Source organism: Urocampus carinirostris, chromosome 1 (assembly GCF_059441175.1).
Source record: "Urocampus carinirostris isolate Australia breed hairy pipefish chromosome 1, RoL_Ucar_1.0, whole genome shotgun sequence".
NCBI classification, from domain to species: Eukaryota; Metazoa; Chordata; class Actinopteri; order Syngnathiformes; family Syngnathidae; genus Urocampus; species Urocampus carinirostris.
In genome coordinates, this window is record NC_142349.1 from 60,945,236 (window position 1) to 60,966,197 (window position 20,962).

General features: G+C 38.8%; 1 protein-coding gene across 4 annotated transcripts in view; it reads right to left on the bottom strand.

The window, feature by feature from the left end:
• Positions 1–20,962, bottom strand: part of sntg1 (syntrophin, gamma 1) — a 101,989-nt gene that overhangs the window by 20,728 nt on the left and 60,299 nt on the right. For 3 of the 4 annotated variants that reach the window (XM_088347414.1, XM_088347399.1, XM_088347406.1), the window contains exons 4-12: positions 20,348–20,482; positions 17,480–17,536; positions 12,564–12,621; positions 12,417–12,460; positions 10,815–10,856; positions 10,570–10,672; positions 9,167–9,249; positions 6,958–7,088; positions 5,863–5,992 (exon numbers count right to left, since the gene is read on the bottom strand). In XM_088347414.1, the coding sequence (XP_088203540.1) occupies positions 5,863–5,992; positions 6,958–7,088; positions 9,167–9,249; positions 10,570–10,672; positions 10,815–10,856; positions 12,417–12,460; positions 12,564–12,621; positions 17,480–17,536; positions 20,348–20,482 (783 nt within the window). The remainder of the gene's footprint in view (positions 1–5,862; positions 5,993–6,957; positions 7,089–9,166; positions 9,250–10,569; positions 10,673–10,814; positions 10,857–12,416; positions 12,461–12,563; positions 12,622–17,479; positions 17,537–20,347; positions 20,483–20,962) is intronic. The other variant, XM_088347419.1, reaches the window with a different exon arrangement.

A 20,962-nucleotide genomic window follows, 5' to 3' on the forward strand; every position in this document is an offset into this window, starting at 1 on the left:
GAGTATGTTTTTAGTTATTCTTTTTAGGACATTGTTTAAATTTCGTTCTTTATGGTACTTTTCAGTTTTTGGATCATTTTCCAGGTTGTTTTTGGGGTCGTTTCGGTCGTCTAATCGAGCAATTTCCAGTGAATTGTTGATCACTTTTTATTATACGATTCATTTTTTTGTAATTCTTTTTCAGGCGTTTAGTGATTGTTTTTGGGTTGTTTTTTTTCTACAGCAAAGAGTTAACAAGAGAAACTATGTTCAGAAAGAGTTAATGTTCACCATTCCATTCATGTTTAGAAAGTCAAAACTTGAAGTACTGTTAATACAGGTAATTAACCTGAATAAATACGATTTTTTTGTAGTCACCAACTATATGTGGTTTCTTCAGTTGTTTCCTGTATTACTGCAATTCATTTATCGATTCCTGATAATTGTATTGTATTCAATCTTTATATATATCTTTCTTTCCGTTTAATCTTATTTTGAGTTAAAAATAAAGATACCAGAGAACTTGGGAATGTTTTTATTTGATCTGATGCGGCCCAGCCTCACCAAGGTAAATTGAGTTTGAGACCCCTGCACTACAGAATTATATATAGTGGTCAAATAATACAAACTGTCCCTTTAATGTTGTACAAAATGTGCCAATTGAATGTTTCTATATTTTCTTGTTCTTTTTCAAGACCCGCCAAAGCTCTTCACTATTTGCTTCACACTTACCCATTCACACACACACACACACACACACACACACACACACATACTCACACATCGATAGCCAGGGGCTGCCATGCAAGGCTCCTACCTATCATTCAGGGGCAATAGGGGTTCAGTGTTTTGCCCAAGGACACATTAACATTTACCTCAGAGGGGCAGGAAATCGAACCTGCATCCTCTCGGTCCCAACCTCCTTAGCTACCGCTGCCCATTTCTATAATTTCTGTATTACTATTTATCTTGAAAAATCAGATCCTTTGGTTGCCAGCACCTCATTTCCTCCCTTTATTTCACACCACTTTAAATCCTCAACAGAGTACTACGTTCCACTTTCAGAAGCGCAGCAATTATGCAAGAATATTTTTTGCTCAATAGCCTTCATCCGTTGCTATTATCTCCACCTACACTTTTTCAATGGTCACCCTGGTACAAATTGCTGTCATCGTGGCAGGGGAACACCCACATGGTTCTCCGTTGCTCTTATAACTGGCCTTTAAATATCGCTGTGCTGCCGCTTATGAACCAGTCCCAGAGGTTTTTTTCTTTTTTATGTTATAATTTCCTTTCAGGTGCACATGGTTTTTGACTCTTTGCACTGAGAATGGAAGATTGTTTTACTTTATGAGTGATGTTAGTAAAGGCTTAATTGATTGATATTCAGGGTTGGGTAGGGTTACTTTAACTTGGTTACTTTCAATTATTTTGGATTACTCCAATACCAAATATGCTAATAAAAGACAAAAGAAACTAAATATGAATATAATTATGACTCACAACACGTGGTAAGCTTTCTCTCCTGGCTTTGATCTCTTTGATCTCCGGCAAAACTAACATAAAATGTGACAGAAACAAAATGAAAATAAATCCAAACAGCTTGCCAACATCATTTTTGCCGTTCCATGTATTCCGTTACTCCCTAAGTCTGCACAAAATTTAGTAATTGTATTCATATTTAGATTCTTTTGTCTTTTATTAGCATATTTTGTATTGGAGTAATCCAAAAGTAATTGAAAGTAATCAAGTTAAAGTAACCATACCCAACCCTGTTGATATTGTTGGTATTAAATATTTCCTTGGCACCAAATATATTACACAAAATTCCTTTTCTAGTAGCGTATTAAAGTACTTTTGCCTCCATATAAAAATTAAAATCACTCAATACTCAACTTGTCAATACAAATGCTCCTTTTTGCTTTGATCAAACAGAACAAAGTTTGATCAATTCTCAGCCAAGTTGGTTTAATTAAGCCAGCTAAAGTGTAGTTTTTTTAAATAATTGACATGTTTTAAGGGGAAAAAATATTCCATATGATAATGAAAATTGAATCAAATACCAAATAAGCTAAAGGCAGAGGGGATCAGGATTTTCCCGTGGTGGGCCCTCCTAAATCGTATTGTTTTATAACTGCGCCCTGAAAGTAGTGGGATGGAGTATTGGGGTGTATGAAAAATGTTTCCCGAAAAGAACATTTTGAATGTGCGCCATATTGTCCAGAAATTATGTTCCTTTTTTTCAAACATTGATTTATTTTGTGGGTAAATTAAATAACCCTGAATTTTTTAATGGCGAATCGTCTTGCGTGGTCAGATAGCAGTCACACTTGGACACCAGTCTTAATCAGTAACCTTTTTCAGAATCAAAACGCTCCTTCCATCGATGTAAAAAACAACCCAAGTGGTCACGATTGAAAATCAACATGGCTCAAGTACAAAACGGAAAAAAATCAATTCCAGCTGGGCAACAACACTCTTGTCGTCATGGCAACGACATTGCCCAATGACAACCTAACATCCTGTCTTTACCTCTTTAAAGGAAAGGGTTACGGCGCGTGTCAGCAGATGTACGAAACGTCGTCCGACCGTAATGGACTCTATTACAGGAGTGTGTTGTGCACTCATCTGGCAGTGAAGCATTTTGCTCACAGAAGGCCACCGGAGCTCTTGATTGCTTGGTGAGTCATCCCCGTTAGTACAGCGTCCATTCCAATTAGGCTATGCTACATTATTTACCAACTGGAGACAACGCACGTACCTGCATACAGGGAGTGCAGAATTATTAGGCAAGTTGTATTTTTGAGGATTAATTTTATTATTGAACAACAATTATGTTCTTAATGAACCCAAAAGTCTCATTAATATCAAAGCTGAATATTTTGGAAGTTGGAGTGGGGCTTTTTTAGCTTTAGCTATTTTAGGAGGATATCTGTGTGTGCAGGTGACTATTACTGTGCGTAATTATTAGGCAACTTAACAAAAAACAAATGTATACCCATTTCAATTATTTATTTTCATCAGGGAAACCAATATAACAGCTCAACATTCACAAATATACATTTCTGACATTCAAAAACAAAACAAAAACAAATCAGTGACCAATATAGCCACCTTTCTTTGCAAGGACACTCAAAAGCCTGCCATCCATGGATTCTGTCAGTGCTTTGATCTGTTTACGATCAACAATGCGTGCAGCAGCAACCACAGCCTCCCAGACACTGTTCAGAGAGGTGTACTGTTTTCCTTCCTTGTAAATCTCACATTTGATGAGGGACCACAGGTTCTCTATGGGGTTCAGATCAGGTGAACAAGGAGGCCATGTCATTAGTTTTTCTTCTTTTAGACCCTTTCTTGCCAGCCACGCTGTGGAGTACTTGGATGCATGTGATGGAGCGTTGTCCTGCATGAAAATCATGTTTTTCTTGAAGGATGCGGACTTCTTCCTGTACCACTGCTTGAAGAAGGTGTCTTCCAGAAACTGGCAGTAGGACTGGGAGTTGAGCTTGAGTCCATCCTCAACCCGAAAAGGCCCCACAAGCTCATCTTTGATGATACCAGCCCATACCAGTACCCCACCTCCACCTTGCTGACGTCTGAGGCGGACTGGAGCTCTCTGCCCTTTACCGATCCAGCCACGGGCCCATCCATCTGGCCCATCAAGACTCACTCTCATTTCATCAGTCCATAAAACCTTAGAAAAATCCGTCTTGAGATTTTTCTTGGCCCAGTCTTGACGTTTCAGCTTGTGTGTCTTGTTCAGTGGTGGTCGTTTTTCAGCCTTTCTTACCTTGACCATGTCTCTGAGTATTGCACACCTTGTGCTTTTGGGCACTCCAGTGATGTTGCAGCTCTGAAATATGGCAAAACTGGTGGCAAGTGGCATCTTGGCAGCTGTACGCTTGACTTTTCTCAGTTCACGGGCAGTTATTTTGCGCCTTGGTTTTTCTACACGCTTCTTGCGACCCTGTTGACTATTTTGAATGTAACGCTTGATTGTTCGATGATCAAGCTTCAAAAGCTTGGCAATTTTAAGAGTGCTGCATCCCTCTGCAAGATATCTCACTATTTTTGACTTTTCAGAGCCTGTCAAGTCCCTCTTCTGACCCATTTTGCCAAAGGAAAGGAAGTTGCCTAATAATTATGCACACCTGATATAGGGTGTTGATGTCATTAGACCACACCCCTTCTCATTACAGAGATGCACATCACCTGATATGCTTAATTGGTAGTAGGCTTTCGAGCCTATACAGCTTGGAGTAAGACAACATGCATAAAGAGGATGATGTGGTCAAAATACTCATTTGCCTAATAATTCTGCACTCCCTGTACACTTGATAATCCCGCGGCTCTAGTTCTAGTTGCAGGTGATGGATTTAATGATCTCCCTCTCACTCAGAAGCAAATAAAAAGTCGGTACACAGATGATGATAAGCAGAAGCAAGGGACATCTACTATTCAATTGGTGCTGCCGTTGTGTCATGCTGACTTGGATTCAGGGGTAAGACCTTAAGCCCAAGCCCGAGTCCAAGCCCAAATGTCAATCATTACGTTTGGGTCGGGCCAGGCTTCTTTCTCGCTGACATTTTATTTAGAATAAATATATGTTTATGAAAATGTGTATCCCAATTCACTAGAAAGGAAACTAGTACACAAGGCACAACCTTTGAGCAAAATTGTGTTCATCATGAATTTGTAAGTGATTTATATTCCTAATAATCTTTGGGTAATCTTTTTGATTAGCAGGCACCATTGAGTTGGAAAATATTTTGCAGAAAGTGGCAGTAGAGGAAAAAAAAAAATTGATATTTTTGTTTAATCTACCAATACAGTCTGCAATATTATATCTTGGCAATACACAAGAAGGAGTATAATGTAACCCTATCCAATTTTTCTGATCCCGCCATTTGAAAAAGACTTAATACATTTTTTGGACCTTTTTTTGGTAAAGATCACATTCATATAAAAAAGAAAAATAAAAAAATGACATAAAAATCCAAATATGTCCTTTGAGAAAGATAGTGAGAAACAAACATGCATACATCTGCATTTTAATCTATAAATAGACCATTTAATCACATTGCTTTTGCTCAGAATCAAAGCAAACACTTCACACCAAATAACGACAGCAACCAGATGATGAATGTGCTGTATCTGAGTCGGTTCAGGAGGATTCTCCTGCCACTGGTATCCATCAAAACCAGTAACATCTGTCTTATGTGGGGGAGCAAACCCCAACCCGAAAAAAACGACCTGGGGAGGGATGGGCACCACCAGGCTGTACTCGCCCAAGACAGAGCACAGGAAGTGGTACCACTACAACACAGGCAGTTAAGGGATCCGAGAACTGTGATACTACAATGATGTGAGGATACTAAACTAAAAAAATATTCAATGTACTAAAATTTTGCACTGTCAATTCAAAGTACTCCTTCCTGTCCATTATCCGTCCGTCATTGTTATTCTTTGTCCCTCCGCCTCTCTCTTTCTTTAAGTGCTGCGCTAAATGACGGACGGCCTTCAAATGTTCCTGTTCTACGGACACATAAAAAATTATGTATATGTTCGGGTTAGGGTTTAACTTCGATTTTATTACAAAAGACAGACTTTAAATTGTTATCGTAAATCACCTATCCATCTCCCAAGTCCTCACAAATAAAAGAAAATTTCGGGTTTACTTTGGACTCAATCTTGCAAATCAAGTTTATTTATCGGGCCTAGGGTACGTAGGGATTTAATACCTGCAGGCCTGGGTGAGGTTGGGCTGTATTTTTGAGGCCCGATCTTATCTCTACTTGGACTTTAGTTGAAATGACTTGCTGAAATTTGCACCGCTTCGGTTTCTAAAGGGTACAGGGAGAGAAAGCCAGGAAGCTCACTCACATTGTGCTTAGTAAGGGCCGAGATGTTGTCGCCGACAGCCTGGAGCCAGTCCAAGCGGTCCTCCTCCGAGGGGAACTGGAGGACGCCGCTGCACACGCCGTCCACAGCGACCACCTGGAAAGCGTTTTTTCTTTGGGAAGGAAAGAAAAGGGATAGGACAAAGTGTAAACGGGGAAATCCTAAACATTTATTCTGAGATTCTGTGAAGCAGTCGAGCAGTGATTTAGTGAGTCAATAATTTTAGTCACTGAAGCAGTGAGCAAACTGTTAGTCATGCAGTCAATGAGGGAGACGGTGAGCTAGTCAGTGAGTCAGTAAATTATTTAGTCAGTCACGTGTTACTTTGGTCAGTGGGTGAATAAATCAGTTAGTAGTTTGTGGATTAGTCAGTCAGTCGGGTGTACAAATAGTCAGTCAATCAGTCAGTGAGCAAATAAGTCAATGACTAATAGCGTCAATGCATAAAACAAGAAACCAGTCAATGAGGTAATACGTTACTAAGGTGGTCAGTCACTCATGCTATTAGTCAGTCAGTGAGGCTGTGTGTGAATCGGTCAGGTAGTAATAGAAACAGTGAGCGAGATAGAAAGCTAGTTAGTGAGCTTTAAACCAAAGCAACCTTCTGTTCAATTCCTGATATGAGGCTTAAAGATTGTTCTTATTTGTTTTGATAAAGTCCAACAAATCCCATGTTGATTAGCAGAACTGGCTTTTAAATAGCAGATGTCCTAGTAGTTTTTAGCTCATTAACCCAAAAGTTTCTACCCAGTTTCATACAGAAAAAATGTCATGCAAATTATCTCCAGCACTTCTATCTTTTCGCACTCGTGTTAATTAAATCCCAGCGCGAGCTTACGGATTGGCTGATGCAATGCTTAGCACATATTTATATAAAACAAACAAGTGGCCTCCATTAAGAGTCAATGCACATCCTTGCAGTGGAGCACTGATAGAAGTGTATCCAAGGACAGTCTAATGGCTCCATAAATCAAGCTGCCTGCATTTAATATGTCCCTCCGGCGGCAGATGGTTACGGTTGATGTCACGTTACTCGGTTTTGCAATGGCGACGTACAGTAACATGAAAAAGTCTAACCTGCACACGTCTGAGCCCGGCAGGTGCTGGGAGAGGCGTGAGTGCAGCAACGGCAGGAGGCGCAGGTCTACCCATCGTTTTTCCCAGCGGAGGCCCGGAGAAGTGGGCCACGACGAACAGGACAGTGTGTCCTGAAAACGCAACCCAGAAAAAAAACAATCGCTGTGAGAAATTTTGGCACACATAGGCAGCTGACTTTTTTATTTCTTTTACTAAACAGAAATAAATCAACCTGATATAGCTTCATTTTGTTAATTTCAAATATCAGATCTTGTTTTACATTTTATTTAAAGTTGGAGCTGCATAATTATGTGAATAATGGTTAACATACACCAATCACATCATTTATTTTCACTTTGTAACTGCCGTAATTTATGTATTCAGAGCTGTGATATATTGAAAATTATATTTAAAAATATGTAAAAAGAGCATTTTTAGATTTGGGTTAAAATAATTCCTTGTTGTATTTACGAGTGCCATTTTTTAGGTTGTTAGTCATTCTTTGACAGTTTTAGCACTTAAAAAAAATCAACATTTTAATACAACAATGAACATTACATGATTTTATTTCAAATGTTGTCAATTTCACAGAAAATTCCTATTTAGTTTGTACATTAGCATAGTAAACTACAGAAGATGCTTGCAAAAACAAGCCACTTCTCGCGCCTGGTGCGGTGGTGTCTGTGTCATCCTCAGACTGGGTCCTCTACCAGAGGCCTGGACGTTTGAGAATTCTGCGCAGTACTCAGTACTGCGCTCTTCTGGACTGAGGTTTCAGATGTTATTACTGGCATCTATTTTAGCCAATCCTCCAGTTTGGGGGTTATTGCCCCGAGTCCACGGGGTCCACGCTGGCCTTGAACTTCCACATCTGTTCCAACTGCTCTTTAAACTCTTGGTACTTTTCCAATTTCTTGTGTTCCTTCTTCTTGATGTTGGCTTCAGCTTAGACGGCCACAACTATTATCACCACCCTCTTCTGCTCTCTGCTCTTTGTCCACCATCACTATGTCTGGTTGGTTAGCCAGGAGCTGACGAAGCTCCTGTCCCAAAGGATCTTGGCCCCATTGTTCTCAGCGACCTTAGTATTTGTTAGTGTGATAGTGTGTTGATATGGGTAATAACTGGACAAATTAGCTGCAAAAATTGATGAAATACTGTTCACTTGTTTTTATGTAATTATCATTTTGCAATATTTCATAGTCCCATGGTTACTTTTGTTCCACTTAGCTCTCCAGAACAGTACAAGGTATTAACCTTTGTTTTTTTTAAATAATCGTATGTAAAAAGTGAAATGGGACTTCTTTTTATGCCAAAAAATGAAAGTGGCTCCATATTTTAAATATTGCAATTGATTTAAGGCATCCAAGCCATAAATCTGCCGAAATCACGAATGGTTTTGAATGTAAAAAAAAAAAAAGTTTAATTTTTGAGGGTGAAACTGTAAAAAATGATGGACAACTGACGCTTCACTTGAGATATTGATTGAGACCTCAAAATCAGGGGTCTCCAACGTGATGCCCGTGGGCACTAGGGCGCCCCCTAAGGACAGCCAATGTAATGTAAGACCTGTTCTGAAAATAGCTGAATATTTTTTTAGCTGTTGATCGTGTCCATTTAACTGTACTTGCAGTAATTATCCTGGTAATAAAATAGTGACAACATAGTAATAAAGGGTATTTATTGAAAAATGCATATCAACCTGGTTTCCTTTTGCCCTAATTAGAAACAAAAAGTAGCTCTACACTTAAAAAAGGTTGGAGACTTCTACTCCAGATGATACTCTTTGTTTAAAGATGCACTGGAAATGCATCGCACCAGCCTTTGTATTTGAACCGAGAGCATCATCTGGAGGAGTAAAAACAAACACACAGTTGGGTTTTTTTCTTCAAATGTTGTAGTTTTCATAAAAAAAAACCTTTTTTGTAATACGTTTTGAACTGGTGTAGTAAACTATGGTACCTCTGTGTATTCAATATTATTTGAAATCAATAATTGATTTAATTACGACTAGTACAAAAAAAGAGCAGAAAATAATCTCAGTGATAAGTCTTCATTCATCTTCCTCCGCACTTTTTAAAATCCACTTTACACCGTCATTTTTGCATTGAGGTGCAGCCCATTTTTGTATGAAATAGGCTTTAAGGATAAACTTCATCGGGCTGCAGTGATCGCCGCTTAGAGGCTGCAGATAAAGACGGACGAGTACCGTGTTATTCGGATGGTAGTTCAAGTGTAGGCCGCTATCACACAAAGGAGACGAGGTCCCACTGCTCTGGTCGCTGGGAATGCCTGCAAGAAAAGACAATAGAGAGGACCGTGAATATTTTTTTCAATGGGAGAACTGCTACCCTTGAATTTGTATGCAATGGAGCTGCCAGTTAACCTGGCCTATATCTGCTTATGAAAAGACTTTTGTAAAGCCTATCAAGTCTTATGGCAGGTTGAGACCTTCTGATGCAAGAGCAAATCAAGCGTGCCTCGTCGCTAGAGGTAAGATCGGGCCTAAAAAAAATTCCAGCCCGACCCGGTCCACGGGTATACAAGCCAAAAACAGCACCAGCCTGACCGAATAACTTAATTTCAGGGACTAAGCCCGAAGTAAACCCGAAGCTGCCAAAGTCCAGCTCCAGTTTTGATTAGCCATTTTGATTTATTCTATAGAGTGAAACTCACTTTATATTGTTTTACAGTTGACCTTTGTTGTGACTAAAATACTTGAAGTATAGTTAGCTATGTCTACATGGTCTCAGGTTATGAGAGTTAGATTTAATTTATTAAACTCACTTTAAACTGTTTACTGCAGATTGTTATTTTATCATATTGTTTACGGTTTATTTCTGTTGCACTTCAAGTTTAGGATTAACCTGTTGCTGGTGAGGTGCAATAAATTTTACAAGGTTCGAAAACACAACTACATGTCTGTTCTTTATTTCACTGACTCAAATACTGTTCAGAAGATGTCGAATTCTACGACATACAACAATATTTTTTAAAGTAACGGAAATAGTTTATTTCCCTGGTCACTAGTTACTTTTACTATAGAGTAATTACAATTACTAACTCAGTTAATTTTGGGAAGAAGTAGTGACCATTAGTGACAGAGTTATGGTCAAGAAACCCATTACAATCACCAAACTGTAGAGGAGGCTGGAAGAAGAATGGACCATAATCACACTCGAGCAGTGTGATGGACTAGTGCTATACTGTGGCCGCGGATGTGCCTGAAGCAGAGGATTGTACACTTCTTACTAATTGCTGATTGTTGTAACCTTCAGAATCATTTGTCTATGACAAAGTCATTGTTTTTCTCTAATTTTGACCAGCGTGTTCTCTAATTATAATCAGCGTGTTTTCTGAAAAATATATTTTTAAATGAAATGCCTTCAGTCATTTTGTGAAAAAAAGTGTTGTAGTGCCATGATGAACAGAATAATGTCATCTAAGTGTTGAACGGTGAAGATGGTATTTCAAAAGTATTCAATTTTGTTCTCTAATTTTGATCTCCTGTGTGATGGAAATTGTATTTATGGGGTCAAATATTTGGGAACACGATGTATAACTAAGCAGCAAGTATAAATTCTCATTACTTGTCATCTGTAGTGGACTTACACATGCAGTCCTCACTGAGAGGCAATTTGAGGAAAGCTGGCGTCTTCTTGAGGAAGGAAACAGTCAGGGTCACTTCTTCCCCGGCGTTCCTCAACACCTGAACCTGCCACACACAGCTCATATTTTTAGATGTGTTGCAGGAATTTGTTTATTTCTCCTTCACGTCACATTCAAAGCCAGCAAATTGTTTTTTCCCAAAAGCGGAAGTTGAGCTAGAATGCAGACAAGGAGTTAAAAAAACTTACCACTTCCTCGTGCCGATAGCTCCTCACGTTGATTCCGTTTATCTGCAAAGGACATCGGCGCGTAAGTGTAAATACAGTCTTATGCACCGTCACCAAAATGATTCATGATGGCAAATGTGTCTTACGCAATACCTGTTGGAAATTACGAGTAGGAAATGTGCATCCTTCAGTAAGGGGACATTTTTATCGCAGCTAAATGATGTATCTCCGGCGTGGAGAGCTTTTCTATTTGGAGGGATGGTAATGGGATCTTACATCAACATTATTGCTATCGGGATTGTTATTCTAGAGTGGCAGACTGCACTTGAACTAGTACTTTGCTTTGCGTCTTGCTATAACCAATTGTTAGCAAGGTAGCATTTGATCAATTCCCAATTGAAATAGTGGCAGAGTGCAGGGCATGATGTAAGAGCCTTATCAATCTGCCTTTGGGCCTTTTAGAGTTGGTTTGCTATCTTTCTATGTGTTAGTGTAACAAATGTGAGGAGTTTAGTATTTTTAAAAATCAATTCAGAAGATTTGGTTTGTTGTTAGTTAGGGCCACCATCTTCATTTGTATACGTTCTTGGCTAATTTCTAACTTCAAACCAAAATAACAAAACATTATCAATTCGTCTTTTGTTGTACAAACAGAGTTGTTCTCAAACTTTTTTTAAGGATGATACTGTCTTTTTTTTTCAGGCAAGTATCACGGCTCCTTTTTTTCTAAATGATAAATATTTTAAAAAATAGTTGTCATAGAGTAATAAACATACTGTTTAGATGTAATAAAACATTAACTAAAATCCGTAAAATGCGCATGATCTGTCATGCTATTTTCTAAGAAATAATTTTAAATTTCAAATACCCCTTAAACCCCTACTTTTGAGTACGTCCATGAATGGACTAGCATATTCTACACATAATATAATTTTGAAAGTTTTTGCTTTTATCATTATCTTTTATAGTGGTTTTACTAATACAGTCATGGTTTTGTGGTTCAGAAAATCAGTTTTAAGGGAGCACCAGCATTTCAGTCATTCTCAGTTTTAAGCGATTGTATTGATTTCCAATCAGGATAAAAAATTATCTGTGTTAGCATGTTATTGGCATTCTATCTTTCAGAGAAAACCTTGGCACTGCAGCGAAAATGTTGTGGAATCTACTTGCTAATTGCGCGTAGTGAAAAACATCGACTCATTTGGAGAAAACACATCCGAAACAGCCCAACTTTGAACAAATGATGTATGACTTCACCAGCTACACACAGCAGCACAACCCGATCAATGGCCACCTCACAAAAGAAACAGAAGTTTATTTTCGAACGCTAACCGACTCACTCAAAGATCTCATCTCGTCTGCTCAAATTTATTTTGACCGGGGTTGATTGTGATAAAGGATCTATTGATTAAAAGGCACAATTCATGGTCTCATCTTCAAAAATTGATGTCAATTGGGGATTTTTTTTAAACGAGAAAAAATGGCTTGACAACTTTCGACCAATCTTGTTCACAGCAACTGCGGAATGACCCACTTTTAGTTGTTGTTAGTTTGGGTGCAATCACATTACCACATGCCATTAAGTTCATCAAATGAGATGCTTCCAATTTGTGCCAATGGTACCTGGAGGATGCTATCGCCAATGAAGAGCAGCCCAGAGAGTTCAGCTGGAAAACAGGAAAAGGGAAAAATAATTAACAACAGCACCTGAAGAGTAAAAGAGATCCGGTTTAAATGAAAAAAAATGTCATTTTAGAACCAACTAGTTACCTTTTTGTTCCTTGGATATTTTGGATATTACCACAGGGATTTTATGCTCGGCACCACCCTGATAAACATAAAATGGGTGTTAACAAAATTGCACCAATGAATATTGTTCCCTTTCTACACACAGCAAAGTAACTGATAGAATAAACAATTAGATACATGAAATTCCCCATTGGGAGATTTGCTAAATTCACTTTTTTTTTTTTATTTCATTTTTTTTCTAGTAAAATGAAAACCCATATCCCTAAAATGAGCAAACTTGTCTGATGTGGTAAATAGTACTGTAAATCATTTTGCCGTTTTTATAATGGTAAAAATATTTCTTAGAATAAGCCAAATTAAATGTCATTTTTTTCTTCTTGTTATATCCAAAAACATCGTAAAGAACCTCAAAAAGAGAATTATTCTTAAAACCTTTTGTTAGAAGTGCAATTGTGTACTTAGGCTCATTCTGTCCGCAGACGACACCAACATGTTTTTTAGTGATGATGATTACACTGAACTAGTAACAACTATTACAACAATTATTATAGAATTGAAATACATTTAATAAAATGAATGTATATGAACAACTTATCATTAAATGTAAACTAGACCAATGTTTTGGGCAATTTTAGAAACAACTTAAAATTACCTATTCTGATTGATGATGTACCAACTGGCAATGTGAGTTTAAATAGATTAAATATGTATATATATATATATATATCTCATCTCATCTCATCATCCGTACCGCTTATCCTCATTAGGGTCGCGGGGGGGCTGGAGCCCATCCCAGCCATCTCCGGGCAGTGGGCAGGGGACACCCTGAACTGGTTGCCAGCCAATCGCAGGGCACACAGGGACAGACAACTCATTCGCTCATTCACACCTAGGGACAATTTGGACCGGCCAATTCACCCGAAATGCATGTTTTTGGAACGTGGGAGGAAACCGGAGTGCCCGGAGGAAACCCACGCAAGCACGGGGAGAACATACAAACTCCGCACAGGATGTCTGGAGCTGGATTTGAACCCACGACAGGTTCCCATGACATGAACTGTGCCGCACAAGCGCTAACCACTGCGCCGCCGTGCTGATATATATATATATATATATATATATATATATATATATATATATATATATATGGCCCTGGGGGCAGGGCGCCCGGGACTGGGAGGTTGCTGGTTCAAGCCTTGGCCGAATCATACCTAAGACTTACAACAATGGTACTCATTGCCTCCCTGCTTGGCGCTCGGCATCAGGGGTTGAAATTGGGGGGTTTGTTCACCGAATGACTCCCAACACATCAGTTGGGTTGAGCGAGGGGGCTGGGTAGCCCCCTCCTTTGTATCAATCTCCCAGAAAGAGTCAGAAATATGAACTTGTTCCTCACTCTAGCCACCTCCCACTAGGGGTATATGGCTCCGATATATATATATATATATACACATACATACATACATATTTCATTCATTGATTCATTATCTGCACCGCTTATCCTCAGTAGGGTCGCGGGGGGTGCCGGAGCCCATCTCAGCTGTCTTCGGGCAGTGGGAAGGGGACACTCTGAACTGGTTGCTAGCCAGTTGCAGGGCACACCGGCAATTCGCTCGCTCATTCACACCTAGGGACAATTTGAACCAGCCAATCAACCTGAAATGCGTGTTTTTGGAATGTGGGGGGAAACCAGAGTGCCCGGAGAAAACCCACGCAAGCACGGGGAGAACATGCAAATTCCACACAGGAGGTTCAGTCTCATGACCTCATAACTGTGCCGCACACGCGCTAACCACTGCGCCTCCGTGCTATATATATATATATATATATATATATATATATATATATATATATATATGCACTGTATGTGATTCACCAGTAGTGGTAACTGAATTCAATACTAGCACTGGAAATAAGAACAGATGGACAATTTCCTTCCAATACAATATCAACAATGTATATATATATATATATATATATATATATATATATATAATTATACATACATACATACACACACACACACACACACACACATGTGTTACTATGTAATATTTTCAGACTGTTACCTGTAACAAAACTATTATTATTACCCCGGATAACCGGAAGATAATGGATGGATAGTTAGATGGAAAGATGGATGAATGGGAAAGATACTTAAAAACATTGTAAAATAAAAGTAATGTTATTTTGACAAAATCTGCCAATAGAGTAAGAAAAAAATCATGTTATCAAAATCATTATCATGATGACAAAATTGACAGTCAGTATAAAGTATTCCTTTCATTCCGTGGTTCAGGAGGTAACACAGGTTATTCATTTTGGTTAATAACTTTGCTGTAGTTGTTTACTGTATTGATAAGTTTTTCAACTTTTACAATTTGTTTGCTATTTTGTTCAAGAAAAATTACAAAAATAACTTAAAATGAGCAGAAATTATGTATCAGTGGAAGATTTGTTTTCATTATTTCTTTTGATCAAAATAACAAAATATGTATAAATAGCAAAGGTATGTCTAAAATGTTTTTTCATTTTAATCTCAAACTGCTTTATCAAAAAGTTATTTATTACATTTCCCTGTAGAGCCTCATGGGCATATAAAAAGGAAAATCAATAGTTATCTACTGCAACCTACAGACATTGATGAATGTTAGTTACGTGGCAGATCACTGAAAAGAGCAAAACTTTAGAACAAATGGCATGCTTTTCTGCTAAGTTAACATTGGGAAATTTCCTGCAGCGGACTGGACAAGGTCTAAAGGCACACTAGGTTGAAAAACACTGGCTTAAGGTACATTTGACCTATTACCAACCGTAATTTGAAGTTTGAAAAGTGTGCCTTATAACCTAGTGAACCTTATGTACAACAGAAAAGGTGGAAAATAATGGAAATGCATATAATACTTATGGGTGTGCATTACCATACAATTGTTTACGGTATGCTGTTGTATTTGCGCAATAGTTGTGTAATTACTGATAAAATCGATAAACATCGCTGACCTCAATCACAAAACATTGGATGCAACGGGAATCGAACCCACGTAGTGGCAGAGCCTACACTGGTACTTTACAACTAGACCATAAATAGTAAAGATAACAAAAAAAGGCAATAGAGCTTATCTCATGATCACACTATTTTTAATCACATTGCAAGAAACATTAATTTGCATAGCACAATCTGGTAGGTCGCTCCGCTTCTTTACCATTGAATGTTATAGAATGGAGAAAACAGAAGGCTTTTCAACAAAACACAGTACAAGCTTTTATTATGGGCTATACAAATAAACATGAGCCGACATACATATACATATCATACTGCAACATTATTGGCAGACAGGTTATTTTTTACCTTTGATGTTCTAGTGGTAAAGTGTCAGTGCTCTCATTTATTGCATTAATATATAAAGTTCTTAAAGATCACACACAGCAGCTTTTTCTGTAGTCTCAATGTCATGTGCCATATAGTCCGGCACAGTGTATGTCTGAAAAATATATGACAAAAGACTATTTTGGGGCCTGTACTTAATAGCCTAATAGTGTGGAAAACATGGTAAAGTGGAACCTCGGTTTTCGAACGCCTCTCAGTTCGAAAAAATCGGTGTCCAACCATAAATTTTGAGAAATTCTTGCTTCACTGTTCGGTCAAAAAATCGGAGTTCGAACGCCGGTAATGCGTGAGTGCGTACGCTAGGGTGCGATGTTGAGCGGCGTACGGGTGTTTTAGCCCCTTATTATGCCTCCGAAGAAAGTCAGTGCGAGCAGCAAAGTTGCTACAGGTGAAAAAGGAAAAGTAGTGCATACAACTATTGCATTTAAGAAAGAAACAATAGCCAAATATGAAGGAGGTGTGCGAGCGCCTTCTGCTGACCACCACAAAGGTAAGAAATCCTATTCATAAAATTACGATAACGCGAACGTACGATTAGCCTGGGTTAGCTTTAAGTTTACGTTAAACATTCAGGGTGTTGGATCGGAGCCCAACATTGAGGGTGTTGGAACGGAGCCCCCTTTCCAATGAACCGCTCACCACTTGTTGTGGAGACCTGGGTGCTAAATGACTTGTAAACGACCTGATTTTTTTATTTTTACACGTTCATGTTAGCGTAATCTTTCGTACGGAAGATTACAAAAACGCGGCCCTACGATTAGCCTGGGTTAGCTTTATGTTTACGTTGAACATTCAGGTAAACATTCAGGGTGTTGGAACGGATTAAAACGATTTACATTATTTTTAATGGGAAAAATGATTTCTGTGATCGAACAAATTGGTTTTCGAACAGGGTTCTGGAACGGATTACGGTCGAGAACCGAGGTTCCACTGTACATGTTTTGATCCACATGCCATCCTAGCGACCAAGCCTTTTGTGTGATTAGAATTGCAACTTTGCTGGGAAGTCAAATTATCATTCCATCTATCTGCACCACTTATCCTCAGTAGGGTCACAGGGGCTAGAGCCCATATCCATTCAAGCAACGGGCAGGGGACACCCTGAAGTGGCTGCCACCCGGTCGCAGGGCACACAATGACAAATAACTCACTTACTCAAACACACCAAAGGACAACTTGGACTGGATAATTAACCTGACATGCATGTATTTGGGATGTGTGAGGAAACCGGAATGCCTGGGGGAAACCCAAGCAAGTACGGGGAGAACATGCAAACTCCAAAGGCTGGCAGCTGGATTTAAACCTGTGACCTCAAAACTGTTCCATGGACGCGCTAACCACTCAGCTGTTGTGCTGTCGGAATCAAATCTTATTAGAATAGCCCATATTCACAAAAAAGTCACAAAAGCTGTACAGACCACTATTACAACATCCCCTGATGTGAAACCTACACAAGGGCAAGGAAAAACTAAAAAAAAAACCTCAGCATGAGGAAAATTAGAGACCTTGAGAAAAGGTCACACAACCAATCCGCTCACATTGAAATTACCTTGATGCTGAGGCCGAAGCCGCCGATGGTCTGTCTCCGGAGGGTTACGGTCCTTTCCTATAAGAAAGAATTGTGAGGTTTAAACATTTCATCACGGTCATTCTTTAAGCATCTCTGTCTCTTCCTCCAGCGATTTATCCATCCACCCTTTCTTTTTTTCAGTTTGTTTTACTGCCATGGTGACACCAACAATGAAAAGCCCGATAAAACAGGAAAACATACGGACAAGGGAGGCGAAATGAGATTGTGCAGTTGTGGCACACTGCACACACTAACAGTTTCTGGAAAGTGGAGAAAAAAATGAAAGAGAAGATAATTGTTTGAAATAAGCGGGAGGCCCATTTTAGCCCGAGGCTGCCAGCACAATTTAATTCCTCCAAGCTGTTGTTACGTGTGTTCTACTTTTCCAGCAATCTTTTTATATTCGGTTCTACATCACAACTACCTGCCAATAAGCAACACGTCAATGAAAATTTGAAACAAGCTCAGTGTGATACCAGTTTTAAAAAATTCCCCACAAACGTGATTTCATTCATTTTATTTCAATTGTGTAACGATAGTTGCAAAGGTTTGAGTGACATATTTCTGGTATTCCCGTTGTAAAGCTTATCAGTGCCGTCTAACGGAAAGCAGAATCTTAACATGCCAGGTCCTCTCAGCTCCTTTCAAATCCACAAATCCCGTCCAGGAATGTGTCACATTGATAAAAATGGAACGGTGCTTGGGGTGTACAACTCCCATTTTGACTAAGATTTTGTGGGATATGTGGAGCTTAGACTGCATCAAGTCTGAAAACGAGAGTGTTACAAATAAGTCGCCTTTCTAGTTTGGTTTAAAAACTGAAATAAATAGAAGTAAATGAAGTGCTCCGGGCGTGAAACAAAAGATGTTTGGCAGTTTTATCATAAGTGGACCACATGGCTTGTGGGTATTTTGTGATGAAAATACTTCTTGATGGAGATGATTTCTGAATACTGTTGCTAGGGGCGACCATTTATTCAATCTTTCTCCTTTGAATTTTTAAGAGAGTGATTGTTGGGTGAGTTGGCAGCAACCTAGACAACTTTTTTCTGGTCTTAATTTTAGACTGACTATATCTTGTTCATCTCATCTCATCTCATTAGCTGCACCGCTTATCCTCAGTAGGGTCGCGGGGGTGCTGGAGCCCATGCCCATCATGCAGTGGGCAGGGGACACCCTGAACTGGTTGCCAGCCAATTGCAGGGCACACAGGGACAGACAACTCGCTCGCTCATTCACACCTAGGGACAATTTGGACTGGCCAATCCACCTGAAATGCATGTCTTTGGAATGTGGGAGGAATCCGGAGTGCCCGGAGGAAACCCACGCAAGCACGGGGAGAACACACAAACTTCGCACAGGAAGTCCGGTTGCTGGATTTGAACCCACACAGGAGGTTCCCGAGACCTTAGAACTGTGCCACACAAGCGCTAACCACTGCGCCGCCGTGCTGCCCTAATGTTATGTTAATGTTATTTTTGTGATTTAATATGTGATTATTTTCAAAATGTTGTACCCTTTTTCCAGTTAAAAGAGCATAAGCTACGAAGCAAAAATTCACTTTTCTCTACTACTATTTTGTAATTTTGTTGTCTTTCAATATTTTTCATTGCACTTTATTTTGATGTACTTGAAACTTTTCCCAGACTCTAAGCAATGCTTTGTAAATACTTTTTATCATGTTTTTTATCTTGTTTTTCTCTTTTAAATATTTCATATTCAATTTTGTGAGTGCCGCGTATGATATCTTTGTGAACAATGTACACTATTTTCTAATCAATGACGTTAAAGGCAATTCTAATTTTAAACATCCATTTTAAATAATGGACCAATAGTACGGACCAGATTTAGCCCGAAATCCAATGTTGAAAAGATCTCTGGTGTTGGGTAGAAAGAATAAAAGTAATCTACATTATTAAATAAAGTATATATTATATCTTATTACCTTTGACCCATGGGATTCAGTTCACTTTATTTTGCCTGTCCTAAGACGTATAAAATTGATACTTTGTGATGTTCATGCTTATGTATAGATACGTCTCTAAGATCCCTGTCTGCTATTGGTCAATGTCATATTAAATGCTGGTCTGCTATTGGGTTTCGTCACAGTATATGTTACTGATCTATATCGCACAATGCCTATCTTTTTATTCAGTTCAGACTTTGCAAATCTGTGATCCAATTCTACATAAGACATAAGACATACGAAGAAGGTACACACATTGCTACATTCGCTTAGTTGCAAGGTGTTAACAATTGATGATTGAAACAATTTTTAAGAATAAGCAGTGGATTAAAACAAAGAAATGACAATTCTCGCAAGTAACAGTTTTGAAATCGCCGTCTCATCCCCTCTCTGCATCCACCTGCAACGCCACTCGACCAGCTGTATAACGTCACACCAAAGATAATTTACACATCATTTTTTTCTTTAAGTGTATATTTATTTATCATGTTATTTAATCATATACACATATACAACACATAATTAGTACTTACATCAGACTATTTTGTTATTTTAGTGTTTTTATGTAGGGTACTGAGAGTTGGGAAGTCATTAGCTAGGTATTACCACCTCAGAACGGAAATCATGTTGTGTACCGCGTTTTTTTTTGTAAGTCAATGCTTAAATGTGTCTTCTTAGGTGTTTTATTTTTTGCTCACAAGTAACTTGGTCTATGTAAAACAGGACGATTTATAGACCCAAACACCGCCTAACTCTTAAACCACGCTCTCTTGAATATGCTAATTTCCCCATTGCATTTGACTATTTGAAGTCGCTTTATTGCTCAGTTTTTGTTTACTTGCTGTAAGTAAGTGTGTGAGTCAGGTTCAGCGCTTACTTACGCTTGAATAGAAAGGTTCCCCTGACACGCAGATGACATCTTGCTCCTGAATGGTCAGAATATCTTTCGACAAGTGCAGTCGGATATTAAAGGGCTCCTCGCTACCTTCTTGCATCAAATAAATCCCAGTCTTTGTCTGCGAACATTGAGAAGGAAAACATCATTCATCAGGGGACAAATGAAGTGACCAAAAAATGAAACGTCGGCAAGGCCACCTTGGTTTTCAAAGTGAGAATAAGATGACTTTGCCATACGGAACCCCAGAAGTGTCACAATGCCAAAACCATTCATAGTATTAAAGCCCAAGTGTGTAATATGTGGCAAATGGATGGCACTGTATTGTCTAATGCAAACGAAAACCAAAGCCAAAAGCACAGCGTAGCAGCAAGATTCCAGACAATCACGGCGGTGACTTCCATAAGAATTCCACTATGTAAAAGAAACACAAATTTCTCGATATTTGAAAATGAAGATTGGTATCATATGTATTTTTGCCTAGTATTAAAATCAATGTTTTTTTTTTTACTGATTGAAAGTTTTGTGTATCCCTAGGAAGCACTAAATTTTACACACTGTCCCTTTAACAATTCCCAACTGAGTTCAAACAGCTCTCCAC